Source organism: Chenopodium quinoa, unplaced genomic scaffold, assembly GCF_001683475.1.
Source record: "Chenopodium quinoa cultivar QQ74 unplaced genomic scaffold, ASM168347v1, whole genome shotgun sequence".
Lineage (NCBI taxonomy): Eukaryota > Viridiplantae > Streptophyta > Magnoliopsida > Caryophyllales > Amaranthaceae > Chenopodium > Chenopodium quinoa.
Window position 1 is genome coordinate 1,322,824 of NW_018745569.1, and position 11,956 is coordinate 1,334,779.

The 11,956-nt window shown below is 36.8% G+C and overlaps 2 protein-coding genes across 2 annotated transcripts; one reads left to right on the forward strand and one right to left on the reverse strand.

The window, feature by feature from the left end:
• Positions 1–551: 551 nt before the first annotated feature.
• Positions 552–4,834, forward strand: LOC110716321 (putative pentatricopeptide repeat-containing protein At5g08310, mitochondrial). Its single transcript, XM_021894936.1, is given in 4 exon segments — positions 552–2,354; positions 2,356–3,098; positions 3,101–3,500; positions 4,180–4,834. Coding segments are annotated over 3 exon segments (2,589 nt in total). The 5' UTR covers positions 552–666; the 3' UTR covers positions 3,259–3,500; positions 4,180–4,834.
• A 1,397-nt stretch (positions 4,835–6,231) lies between these two features.
• On the reverse strand, positions 6,232–11,711 carry LOC110716260 (E3 ubiquitin ligase BIG BROTHER-related-like). Its single transcript, XM_021894869.1, has 7 exons — positions 11,251–11,711; positions 10,273–10,672; positions 10,116–10,165; positions 8,513–8,554; positions 8,270–8,391; positions 8,083–8,191; positions 6,232–6,504 (listed from the first exon to the last, which is right to left on the reverse strand). Exons 1-7 carry the CDS (start codon positions 11,518–11,520, stop codon positions 6,457–6,459), a joined length of 1,041 nt encoding a protein of 346 aa, XP_021750561.1. The 5' UTR covers positions 11,521–11,711; the 3' UTR covers positions 6,232–6,456.
• Positions 11,712–11,956: the final 245 nt, after the last annotated feature.

Here is an 11,956-nt window from a genome sequence, read left to right on the forward strand (position 1 = left end):
GACACAACCACGACCCAACAAGGGTTTTACAAGCTCATGCTCCCCAATAGGCCAAGTGCTCTCATGACCACGACCTAGATACTTCACGATGCACATGCTTAATTGGCTTGAGCCATACTTATCCCATGTGCCTGTGAGTGTGCGTGTGCAAGGTCATGGTCATACTCATAGTGTCATACTAAGATTAGTAACCCATCATAAACTAAAAAGTGACCAATGTTAGGCATTTGTCCATTGATCTACAAATAAGATACCAATTCACTTAAACTCTTAACATTTGTTGGATTAACAAGATGTTATCACTAACATACTAACCATTATATTTTACTATGTTAACTAAATTTATTGTATCGGTCTCGATTTCACTTATCCCTAAGCAAAAATAATCACAGTTCAAACATAACACACAATCCACATAAAAAATCTGAGTTGAGTCATGCTTTGACCGTATTAGGTCATATCACACGTCATACCAAGTTCGCTTTCAAACTAGCACGACCCGTGTCATCCCTAAATAGGTAAGTAGTCTCAACTCTCAAGAGTCCCAACTCCCAACCCCTAACCCCAACAAGAATCAAATAAAGGAAAAACACATCAAACAATTTCCAGCTATTCAAACAAGATTTGCGCGGCAGTGACTGTGAGTGATATGAATGTTCTCTCAAAATGCGACGCCATTACCATCCTCGAAGCTCTATCTTCACTGCATTACATCAAGCATTCATCAAAAACCATTCTCTTCATAAATCAATGGAGTTCATGAATTCTTACACTTCAATCAAGCTCTTCCACTTTTCTGCTGCTCAATTCATCACCAATTTGTCTTTAATTCCATCATTCTCCAGAAAATTTAGCTCTAACCCTTACAATCCTAATCTTTCTCCTGATAGTGTAGAGGTTGTTGATGAGTTGATTTCAATTTTTACCCAGAATCGTTTTGAGGCCAACAACAACAAAGAACTGAGTCAACTGGGTTGCAGACTCACCCCTGAAATCGTTGAAGCTGTGTTGAAGGGCATTAGGAATTGGAAAGTTGCGTACAGATTCTTCACTTGGGCGAAAACCCAGAAAGGTTATTTTCATAATTGTTATACTATTAATGCTATGGCTTCAATCCTATCAGGTGTTCGACAAAATGCCCCAATGAAAGCTTTAGCTTTAGAATTGATTGATTCTCGTTGTTTTACGTCTCCTGGGGCATTGGGGTTTTTTATTAGGTGTTTGGGGAGAGTAGGATTGGTAGAAGAAGCTAATTTGTTGTTTGATCGAGTTAGGGAGATGGGTCTTTGTGTTCCTAATAATTATAGCTATAATTGTTTATTAGAGACCATAGCTAAATCGAACTTGTGTGTTCTAGCTGAGAAAAGATTGAATGAAATGCAGATGTTTGGGTGGATGGTTGATAAGTATACGATGACGCCGCTTCTCCAGGTTTATTGCAATGCTAGGGAGTTTGATAAGGCTTTGATTGTTTTTAACCAAATGCTTGAAAGAGGATGGGTTGACTCCTATGTATTGTCAATCTTAGCTGTGTCGTTCAGTAAGTGGGGGGAGGTGGATAGGGCATTCGAGCTGATTGAAAAGATGGAAGATTGCAATTTGAGATTGAATGAGAAGACATTTTATGTATTAATACATGGGTTTGTATCTAATTTCAAAGTTGATAAGGCCCTTCAACTATATGAAAAAATGCGTGGATCAGGGATTTCAGCTGATATTGGTGTCTATGATGTGCTGATTGGAGGTCTTTGCAAGATTAAAAAGCCTCAGAGAGCTTTAAATTTGTATTCAGAAATGAAGGATTCTGGGATTTCTCCTGATTTTGGTATACTCACAAAGCTTCTATCTTTCACTGATGAAGAGGAGACAATGGCACAGTTACTTGAGGAAAACGGAGAGTGTCTTGATATTGAATCGGTGAAATTGGTTTATAATTCTGTTTTGAATGGTCTTGTTTGCATTGGTTTTATTGATAGAGCCCTCGAGTTGGTGAAAATGATGATGGAGGAAAAACCTCAGTATGGTAGTAGGTTAGAGAAGTTTTTCAAGCTTAAAGGAATTAATTGCTTGGATTCATCTTCGTTTAGTATAATCATTAATGCTCTATGCCAAAATAGTAGATTGGACGAAGCACTTCAGCTCTTTGGAGCTATGGCGAAATTTGGCTGCCAAAAGGATACACTCTTGTACAACAATTTAATCGATGCTTTAAGCAATGCTGATAGAGTAATTGACAGTCTTAACCTCTTGGGAGAGATGAAGCAATCAGGAATTGGGCCAACTCATTTCACCTACAACTCCATATATGGGTATTTTTGTAGAAAAGGGGATGTCATTGGAGCTACAAGTATAGTGAGAGATGTGTGTTTACCGCCATGAACCATGGATAAAGAATTCTACGACACTTGTTAAACAGCTGTGTAGACATGGGAGAGCAGTGGAAGCTTCTTATTTTCTTGCTAAATTGGTGAAAGAAGGTCTTGTTCCGCATCTAGTTCCATATTCTGCTGCTATTGATGGGTTTTTCAAACTTCAGGAAGTTGACCGTGCTCTGGAGTTGTTTCATAATATATATTCCCGTGGTTACAGACCCGATGTAGTTACCTACAACATTTTGATTAATGGCCTCTGTAAAGCAAGTAGAATGTCAGAAGCTGAGAACATGTTGAAAGATATGCTTGCTCAGGGACTTATCCCATCAACTGTAACCTATAATTCTCTTATTGACGGATGGTGCAAGATTGGTAATGTAGATCAGGCTATCATTTGCTATTCCAAAATGGCCGGAGAAGACAGGGAACCCAGTGTCATAACCTATACAACTTTAATAGATGGGCTATGCAATGCTGGGCGACCTCACGATGCGCTTAAGCTTTGGAATCAAATGGAGATAAAAGCATGCTGCCCCTATAGAATTGCTTTCATGGCTTTAATCAGTGGCCTCTCCAAGAATGGCATGCCTGATACGGCCCTATCTTTTCTCTGTGAAATGGAGAAAAAGGAAATGAGTGCTGACATTTTTGTTTATATAGCTTTGTTGGATTCTTGTATGTTGAACAAGAACCATATCTTGGCTTTGGACATATTGAAGAAGATTGTTGAAAAAGAATGTTTCCAGACCCTGTAGATAAAAATTATGCAGTTGTAAGAAATGCAATAGCCAAACTGTGTGACGATCCTTCTACTTCTTGCAATGTTAATACTCTCCTTGCTGAAGGTGGCATCTCCAACGGTTCCTTGAATTGGGGTGAAGAGTGAGGCTGGGGAGAATCCCATTATTTGTTTGGAAGCTGATGCATGAAGTTAAGCCGATATTTAATTAAATTTTAAGCCTAAGACCATAAGCATCGGATAACAATTTGAAAGCTTCATGCCATGAGAACTGTGAATTTAGAGCATTCCATCCTTCTTACATGGAGAAGGTTGTTGACTTGTTGACTTCAATCATCACCTGGCAATTTTCTGTAATGACTTCGAGTATTGCCATATCTCCAACACAGGTACACTTCCAGCTATAATCTAATTTGTTGAATGAATTTACTAATATTGGTGTTCATTAGGGGACAGTGGTTAGCAAACTATGTCACTGTTGGATTGGTAATGGCTTCAAAATTGTGCATGGTGTATATTATAATGGGGCTTGAGGCACTGGGTGCTAGGATACGAGCCTATGAGGCTGCCTTTGTAGTTCATTGGTCATTTATGCAACTCTTATCATATTTATAAAGTTTCATAACATATATAAGAAAGTGTTATTTCCCCCATACTGCTTGAGCTGTTTTCTTCTGTCTATGTACTCAATTCAAGAGCGTGCCTAGGTGTGCATATTAACATGTTTACCTCAAATTAATCCTGTGATGATTTTTCAGTCTGCACTTTATTTTATTTTATTTTTTTTACTTTACTTTCCTTACTGTATTCCTTGCTCTTTTGTCCTGTACCTTGTAAATTTTCAGGTGCATCTGAGTAGACATGTTATAATGTGTAACAATATTTTTTAGAGGAAACGTTTTATCCTTTTTAGATTGTTTCCACACTACTTAGAAACATATTTTCACTATAGCTCCCAAACATGTAATATGTTTGTCATATCTCTTCATATTTTCATTGTGATTGTGATTAGTTGCATCCTGCAAATCTAGCTGATTGATTGATGTCTTGTTCTTCCAAATCTAACAGGGTAACTACTTCAGAGAATTTCATGAAAGTTCAATAACTTTGGAGCAGCAATCGATTTTCTGATTTTACAATATCTCATGGTGAGAGAGAAACTAATTTTCCACCATGATTGTTCGCAAATCTTGGTGCACTTTCTTCACTACTCAATGCCATGGGTAAACTATCCCATGAATACCAAGGAAACAGTTAACTTGCGACCACTGAACATCTTTGAACATTCTCTCCACTGAATCGCTGATCGTTGATAAAGATGTATACTTTTGATTTTGAGCTATGTTGGAAGTATTAAGACAGTTCATTCAAGGGAAGTGTTGCTAGTAAAGAGAAACAGAGGATGTATTTCATATTGACCCTTCCTCCTCACTTTGGGATCCAAGGAAGAACCTACTGGGGGTGCTTGCTTTACTTTGACCTTCTTGAACCACCACAGCATTGACAACGGGGTTAATCGTATCCGTGGGATTGTGTATGAGATTGATGAGCATCTTGGCATTCCTCATATCATCCACTGGAGCAGTTCATTCTACATGTCATTTTACGATTTTGGTATAGGATTTGTCTTGCAGTGTGTAGGTTGAGTAGTTTACCTGTATAAAAAAATGGTACATATATGAAGTATTGCAGTTGATTACAAGGATTCAACGATTGTTCACAATATCATCTGCAGTCAGTTGCTTGTACATACATGTTTGTAAGTTTGTATTGGCCTATTTGCTCTCTGCTAACAAGGATAGATTTTATCAAATAGCACCTTAAGATTTTATCTTCCCTCTCATTTATGTAATGGGTTCTTTAAATCAAATCAATCTCTTGCCTATAAGATCTTTATTCTTAAGAGAAAAAAATATATGATCTCTTTTGATTTGAGTCTTTATTCAAGAATTTTTGTTTTGACTAGAGTTGGACAAGAAAATTGCAAGTAACTCAAATGAGTAGAATGGATGATTAAGGTTTTTCATATTATAATTTCTGAGGATAGTTTTCAAATGGCTACAATAAAATTGTGTTCATTGTAGAATGAATTTCAACCCTCCATTTAATAAAATTTATCATATCCATCCATTAAGTTGACTTTAAAATACATCTTATCGGGGGTAGGGCTGGAAGAGGGTTGTTTTTCGTGGGGGAAGGGGGAGGTTTTCGGCCGAGTTGGAGTGGTTTCCAGGTGGGCTAGGGGGAGGGGGTGACTGGTAGGGATGAGAGGTTTTTTTGTGAATTATTTTTTTATTTTTTTGGATCACTCACGTGATGCCACGTATCAAAAAAACCTGATATATTAGGTTGATGACCGATTAGGACGGCTAGAGGCAAACTGATGTCAAAAGTGGGATTATTATAAACTAATTCAATTTAGGATTATTCAGAGTAAATCGTCTAAAGTTGGGATTGTTAAACTGAATTTTCTTTTACCATAAACATGTTGCACAATAAGAAACTACTCGTACCCCTTATTTTGGGTTGAATGCGATGAAAACATGTTTTACCACAAGCATGTTGCACGATAAGAAACTACTCAAACATGTTTTATCATAATCATGCTGCATAAGTAACTACTCGTACCCCTTATCCAGCATCCGGCACCATAAATCAAAAGAAAGGCAGGAATGAAAAGGCCAATGTTCCTTCATTTTCCTCTCAAGCTAAAAAAGAAATTTACCATAGAACAAGAAAGAGACTAGTTGGGGTAAAGGTGTAGTGTGAGCCTGAGGCTCCAACAATGAAGTCTATGCTCCTACTAGACTTTGAAATATACATGCCAACTCTAAGTCCCTAACAAGATATATTTTGGTTGAAGAGTAGATTACGGAGTATTATTTACACCTGTTTCGACAATACAATGGGTAGTACAATTTTCATTTTCACTACTAATAGGCCCTGCCTGGAGAATCCTATAAATGTTCAGGTCTCACAACTACCTGAAATCAACAATTTACTCTGTGCAGAAGTTATACCATAGGCTTATGCTATGATCAAATACAGAACGCCAGAATTGATTAAACAAACACTACAGAGTAAGAAAGATTAATTAAATATTACACCGGGAAACCTGCATCCTACGCCAAAAAGCAAAAGGCATTGATATTGAACTCCAGTGAGAAAAATTTGAGACAAAAGAAGGTATTCCATTCTCGAACGGGGAATAATCAAGAACAGATACAATAACCGAAGAATTAGTTTGTCCCCTGGAAAGAAAAGCATGACAACCAGATCTATGGCCTTTAATTGGCAATTTCATATAGAATCTAATATACACCAAAGTATCATCTATTCCATATCTTAGCTATTCTGAGATGTTGAAACCTCTGCGCTGCAAACGGGACACGCCTGCATCAACAAGTAGAACAGATAAGGAAACAGTAGATCTCCATAGCCGAACAAGGAAAAAAAAAAAGATAAAAGAAATATTGCTACATGACTGAACAAGTTCCCCATGGAGATAAGCTATGTTAACTCCTAGAACATCTCAACAATGAGAAACAATTTTATCACTCCTCTTTGTGAGAAGAGCAAAGATAACTGTGCTATTAGTCTATCACAGTGGAAGTATTAAATCAATTTTTGGAAAATCAATTCCCCTCAGCAACCATTATACAGATGTAAATAGTCCAAATCCAATGCATGATAGTTCAGATGTGGAGTCTACTAAAGTTTAATTCTAATAAATATTGCATCAAGGTTTTAAATCATTTTAATCACAGCATTTCAAATAGTTGACCTATAAACATATCATAATTAAATTACGATAAGACTTGCAAAGAAATGAATGGTCTTTCTCTCTATCACGTGAAATGCAAACCAAAAAAGTTAGTTGTCTGACGTGTCTTCTAAAGCAGAAATAACCAACAAATACATAGTAACTTTGCAGATGATAAATTTACAGAAAATATTTCCACGACATAATACAATGAGCAAATTAATGGTCTTTCTTGCCAACTTTGCAGATGAAATTTTCAGCAGGCCTAAAGCATAACAATCACTTAGCAGTCTCCAAACAAGGACGCTACATTAATGCATGTTAGCTATAGTGCATAATCATTAATTTTGAAAAGTTTCCAATTAGCTGTGCATCACCAATCACACATAGTTGAAAAGGTACTAGCACTTAATCTAAGGCACCTATTGGAACAGGATAGTCAATTCAGATACAGGGCACAAGAATATAAAACCAATATGCTAGTACCAAAATAAAAAGCCTCATTTCTCCTATTGTCCCATTTCAAAGCCCCAAATCTCATTGAAGGAGGTCCATCATCCACAAACTTGTTTTCAAATTCACATTGATCAACAAAACCCCTCTTAACACACTACCTTCTATTTTTACCCAACTACAATTACTCTCCTAGAAACCCTTTCCCAGTGGGTTTTATTTGCGGACGGAGGGAGTATAATGGGTAGAATTTATGAAATATTAGCACTGACTGATGACTCTCAGAGTCTTAGTAGTCTGCAGCACAAATCCAAGCTAAACATGATTAAACTCTATAGACTGATTAATTCATTTTCATATGAGAGCCATTAATTTGAGAGTTAGGGACAACGAATTAGTCCCAGTAATCTGAGAAAGTCTCACAAACAACAAATTAGTCTCAATACAAAAGGTTTCTCATTGCAAGGGTCAGCAGGAGAAAGTGATCCTATGGTTGTCAATACTATGCAGAACTTTATTGAATACACATCAGGTCAACAACAGCCAATTATGTGTCCTTCTGTTGGCATAAATAAGGGTTCAAGGAGGCCCAGATGCATGCAGGGTTTTGTTAGACAAAGTAGCCAGCTTACAAGATTAACACACAATTATTCAAGAAATACTTTTGACTGTAAAATATGAACTATTGGACATGTGAATGTACAATTGAAAAGGCATAATGAATATCAGATATTAGGTGTCCAGTGCTACCTCACCTTGTTTATTTTCAACCAATCATTTATGCAATCTGAATGATAGGCATGCTTGCAAGGGAGTGTGGTCATTCCATCACCATCCTCATAGTCTAATCGGCAAATGACACAACTGCAAAAGCAGCAAAAGAATTACACCAACATATCATAAAGAGTATTAAGAAAAGAAACCTATCCCTGTCCCACTTACGTATCTGTCTCTGATTCTTCATTGTTTTGGCATTTATAATTTGTCGAAGGCAGCGATGCAATAGTATCAGCTGATAATCCTCTACTCTCTGTACCAACTACATCACCGAGAGCAATCAGTTCCTGTCAATATTGAAGTGAGCTTCATTAAGTTGAATACAATTACATCGCTCGTCAGGAACAACATCATACAAAATCTGATTACAGAATTGTTGACCATGTATTCTAAAAATACCAGAATTACCTCATAGGAAAGTTCATCAGGATCAACCTCCTCCCATGTATCCTGAAAGATAGGAAGTAAAACCCACATATTTCAGGAAGGCCAGAAAAAGAACCAGAGAAAAATTGAGCGATCAGGAATTTAAGACAAAAAATAAATGTGAAAGGTTCACAAAGCAACAGGTCGTGGGTAAAAATTTCAATAAGTTTATATGCCAACATCCATTAAACAAATAGTTTTCCTAATTACATATTCCAGGTAGCAGGCACCCCCTTGCACCAAAAAAAAAAAAAAAATAAAATAAAATAAAAAATAAAATAAAATAAAATAAAATAAAAGAAAGCTCTCCATGCCAAAGTTTCAAAAAGTTGCACTTTTCCCATGAGAATAAATATCCAATATTGCTCCAAAAACAAAAATGTCTTTTATATGATACTCTGTAGTTTATGGTATGAAATACATACATAGTAAACAAGATTACTTTACAAATCAATCAAAAAATTTCCTTCCCTTACCCTATTATCCCAAAGATGAATCACCATGAAGATGAACAATTGAATATTACCTCCTAAAAATATCGTGTCTTTTAGGAAGGTAAAGCCAATTAGCATATTAATAAGGTCTCAAGTCTAAGGTATAACACGAGATAGTGTTTCTAAATAAACTTTGTTTAGAGTATCTACTGAGCAACATTTCAATTTGGATAATGGACTAAATCACATGATAGACCAACCCTTTAACTTCTTGTTCACTCTAAATTAGTAGCCAAGTGAATAAGTGATGACTCATAGGACAATGGAGTAATAAAAACATCTTTGCCATTGTGGAGGTAGGGATAGAGAATAAGCCATATAAGACCTGCACCTTATCCACTATGCGAGAGGGACTTAAGTCCAAAACACATACAAAGGAAGCTGAAGTGAGAAAAGGAGTCTCCATAATAGCAACAATCATCTCAATTTAAATTAGACATAGGGATCAATAGGAAAGCAACCAACAAAAGGCTTTTGGATAGAAATCAAGTTACTGTGCGACTGCGCCAATACAACATTACGTTGCAATGGTTTAAAACTCCTAGGAAGCCCTTGCATGTTCGGGCGGGGGGAGGAGGTGGGATCAATAGGAAAGCAACCAGCAGAAAAGCTCTTGGATAGAAATCAAGTTACTGTGCGACTGCACCAATACAACAATCCGTGGCAATGGTTTAAAACTCCTACGGAGCCCTTGCATGTTCGGTGTCTATAACTTGTTTATCTCTTGATAAATAACAATAAGTTGACAAGCTATTTAAAACAAAGTTGCATTAGTGTTGGAGAATAATAATAATACTAAAAAAATCTATCAATAAGAGATCTAAGCATAATACACATAATTACACAATAACCAAATACTAACATAAACGGTCAAATTTTATAATTTTTTTTAACTCATATCTAAGTTACAAAAGGAATTAATGACAATGTTTCATGTAATTATGCTTTAAAATTATATTTTTTTCTCTATCACGTGAAATGCAAACCAAAAAAGTTAGTTGTCTGACGTGTCTTCTAAAGCAGAAATAAACAACAAATACATAGTAACTCATAGATAACCCATAAAACAACTTTGAAAAGAGTAACACTACCTGAGAATTTTCCCTATGAGCCCTATGATCCTCCACATCTACTATTTCTCCTGCAACCATGAGACAGTTAATATTAAGCCCATAGTCCCCATACTAATCATATGATGAATTAGAATGTAACATTACTAATCCAGACTCATGTACAGACCACACTTACGTTCAGTAATGCCAGCCATAGCCAACAATCTAGCAGCCATTTCCCTCTCTTCAGCATCCTGTAAGGCCCTTGCATATGCCTCATCATCAGGATACGCGCTAGGATCAAGTTCAACATGAGGTTCATCGTTATCTCCAGAATCATCATGAGCGTGAACGTCAAACGCATCCTCACCCTCGTCATCATAATGGTCAATATATTCCTCATTCTCCTCGTCATCGTCATCATCATCATCATCATCATCATCATCATCATCATCGTCTTCATCATCATATTCATGATCATGGGAATCACCAAAGTCGTCATCCTCATCATCAGGAATATAAATTCCAGTCTCCCACCTTCCAAAACCAATCCCTCCCCCGCCCCCATTCATGCTTAGCATCATGTATGCCCTTTCCTGCTCAAAAACAAATCACGAAAACTAAGTAAATAACAGAGTTCACATTAAGCACATTCATCGAAATTACATTCAGAATGTATGCTCCTAGACGGGTTTAAATATTTGGCTGTATAAAACTGATGGACACGTAATATAGTAGGTCCACATTTTATCGACAACAGAGTTAAGTATTGAGATCACACGCCGATTAGGTGATTAGGGCAATGGAGCATTCTCCTACAAACGCCCGAAAAAAGGAAAATGGAGCTTACATATAAGGAATTAAGGACGGATGAAATTACAATAATCAACCTTCAATACACTATTACACTACTGCTCAGTGCTCACCATAAATAACAAACAAACAATTAGCTAACAAACTTAAATAAAACTATAAAAGCAACTCATAAACTTCTAAATTCGTCGCTAAAGTTAAAAAATCAAGCTTTCATTACACAATTACACTATTGCTCATTACTAAAAACACCATTAATAATAAACAAACAATCAAAACTAAAAGCAACTCATAAATTTCTAAATTTATCGTTTAAGTTATATAATTAAAACTTCAAAACATAGAATGATAAAGAAATTACCTGCTCCTGTAAAGTGCGGGCAAGAGCGAGGTCAGCATCAACCTGACTGAGGTTAGTGAAGGGAGTTCTAGAAGACTGCCGAGAGAGAGCAGCACCGTCGGATCCACCAACGCCATCAACGGCGACGGAAGCACCGCCGTTAACGGCGGCGGAGTTGGAATTGGTAGAAGTAGTGATATCGGAATTAGGGTTAGGGTTTGTTGTGGCGGAATCATCGGTGGATGTTTTAGCAGCGCCACCATCGACGACAATCTTTGAGTTCTCCTCCATGGCGGCGGAGACGGCGACGGAGAATTATCGGGTTTTATTTTAATTTTTTTTTTTTTTGACGGAAAAAAAGTGTCGAAAAAATTCGTAGGATGTTGAATTGAGTGGGGAAGAGAGAGAGAGTTTGAAATTTTTTTAAAAAGAAGATGAAAACCTGAAAGAGGAAAAAGAAAAAAAAAAAGGGTTATAAATAGGATATTTGGTTCCGTAGCTTCTGGCTTTTGCAACGTTAAAATTACAAGTATACTCGTGTTAGAATTTGTTTTAACTATTTGTGTTTCGGGGTTTTTTGTGTTCTACGGGAAAGTTACGTCACTAAAAGTGCATTTCGTGCCGGCTGTACTTGCTAAACAACGAAAACTCCTGATTGTAGGAGTTCTGCCTCCGACGATCAAGTTAGAACCGGTCGAAGTTGATAAAAAGTGCGGAAAGTTAAAGT

What these genes read in the sequence shown, in the direction of transcription:
- LOC110716260 (XM_021894869.1), bottom strand. Translation starts at nt 11,520, where the DNA reads ATGGAGGAGAACTCAAAGATTGTCGTCGATGGTGGCGCTGCTAAAACA. An exon ending in CTCATAGGGAAAATTCTCAG is followed by an intron (nt 8,555 to 10,115) that starts GTAGTGTTACTC and finishes CCTATCTTTCAG; the next exon opens with GATACATGGGAGGAGGTTGA. An exon ending in CTGATGAACTTTCCTATGAG is followed by an intron (nt 8,392 to 8,512) that starts GTAATTCTGGTA and finishes CAATATTGACAG; the next exon opens with GAACTGATTGCTCTCGGTGA.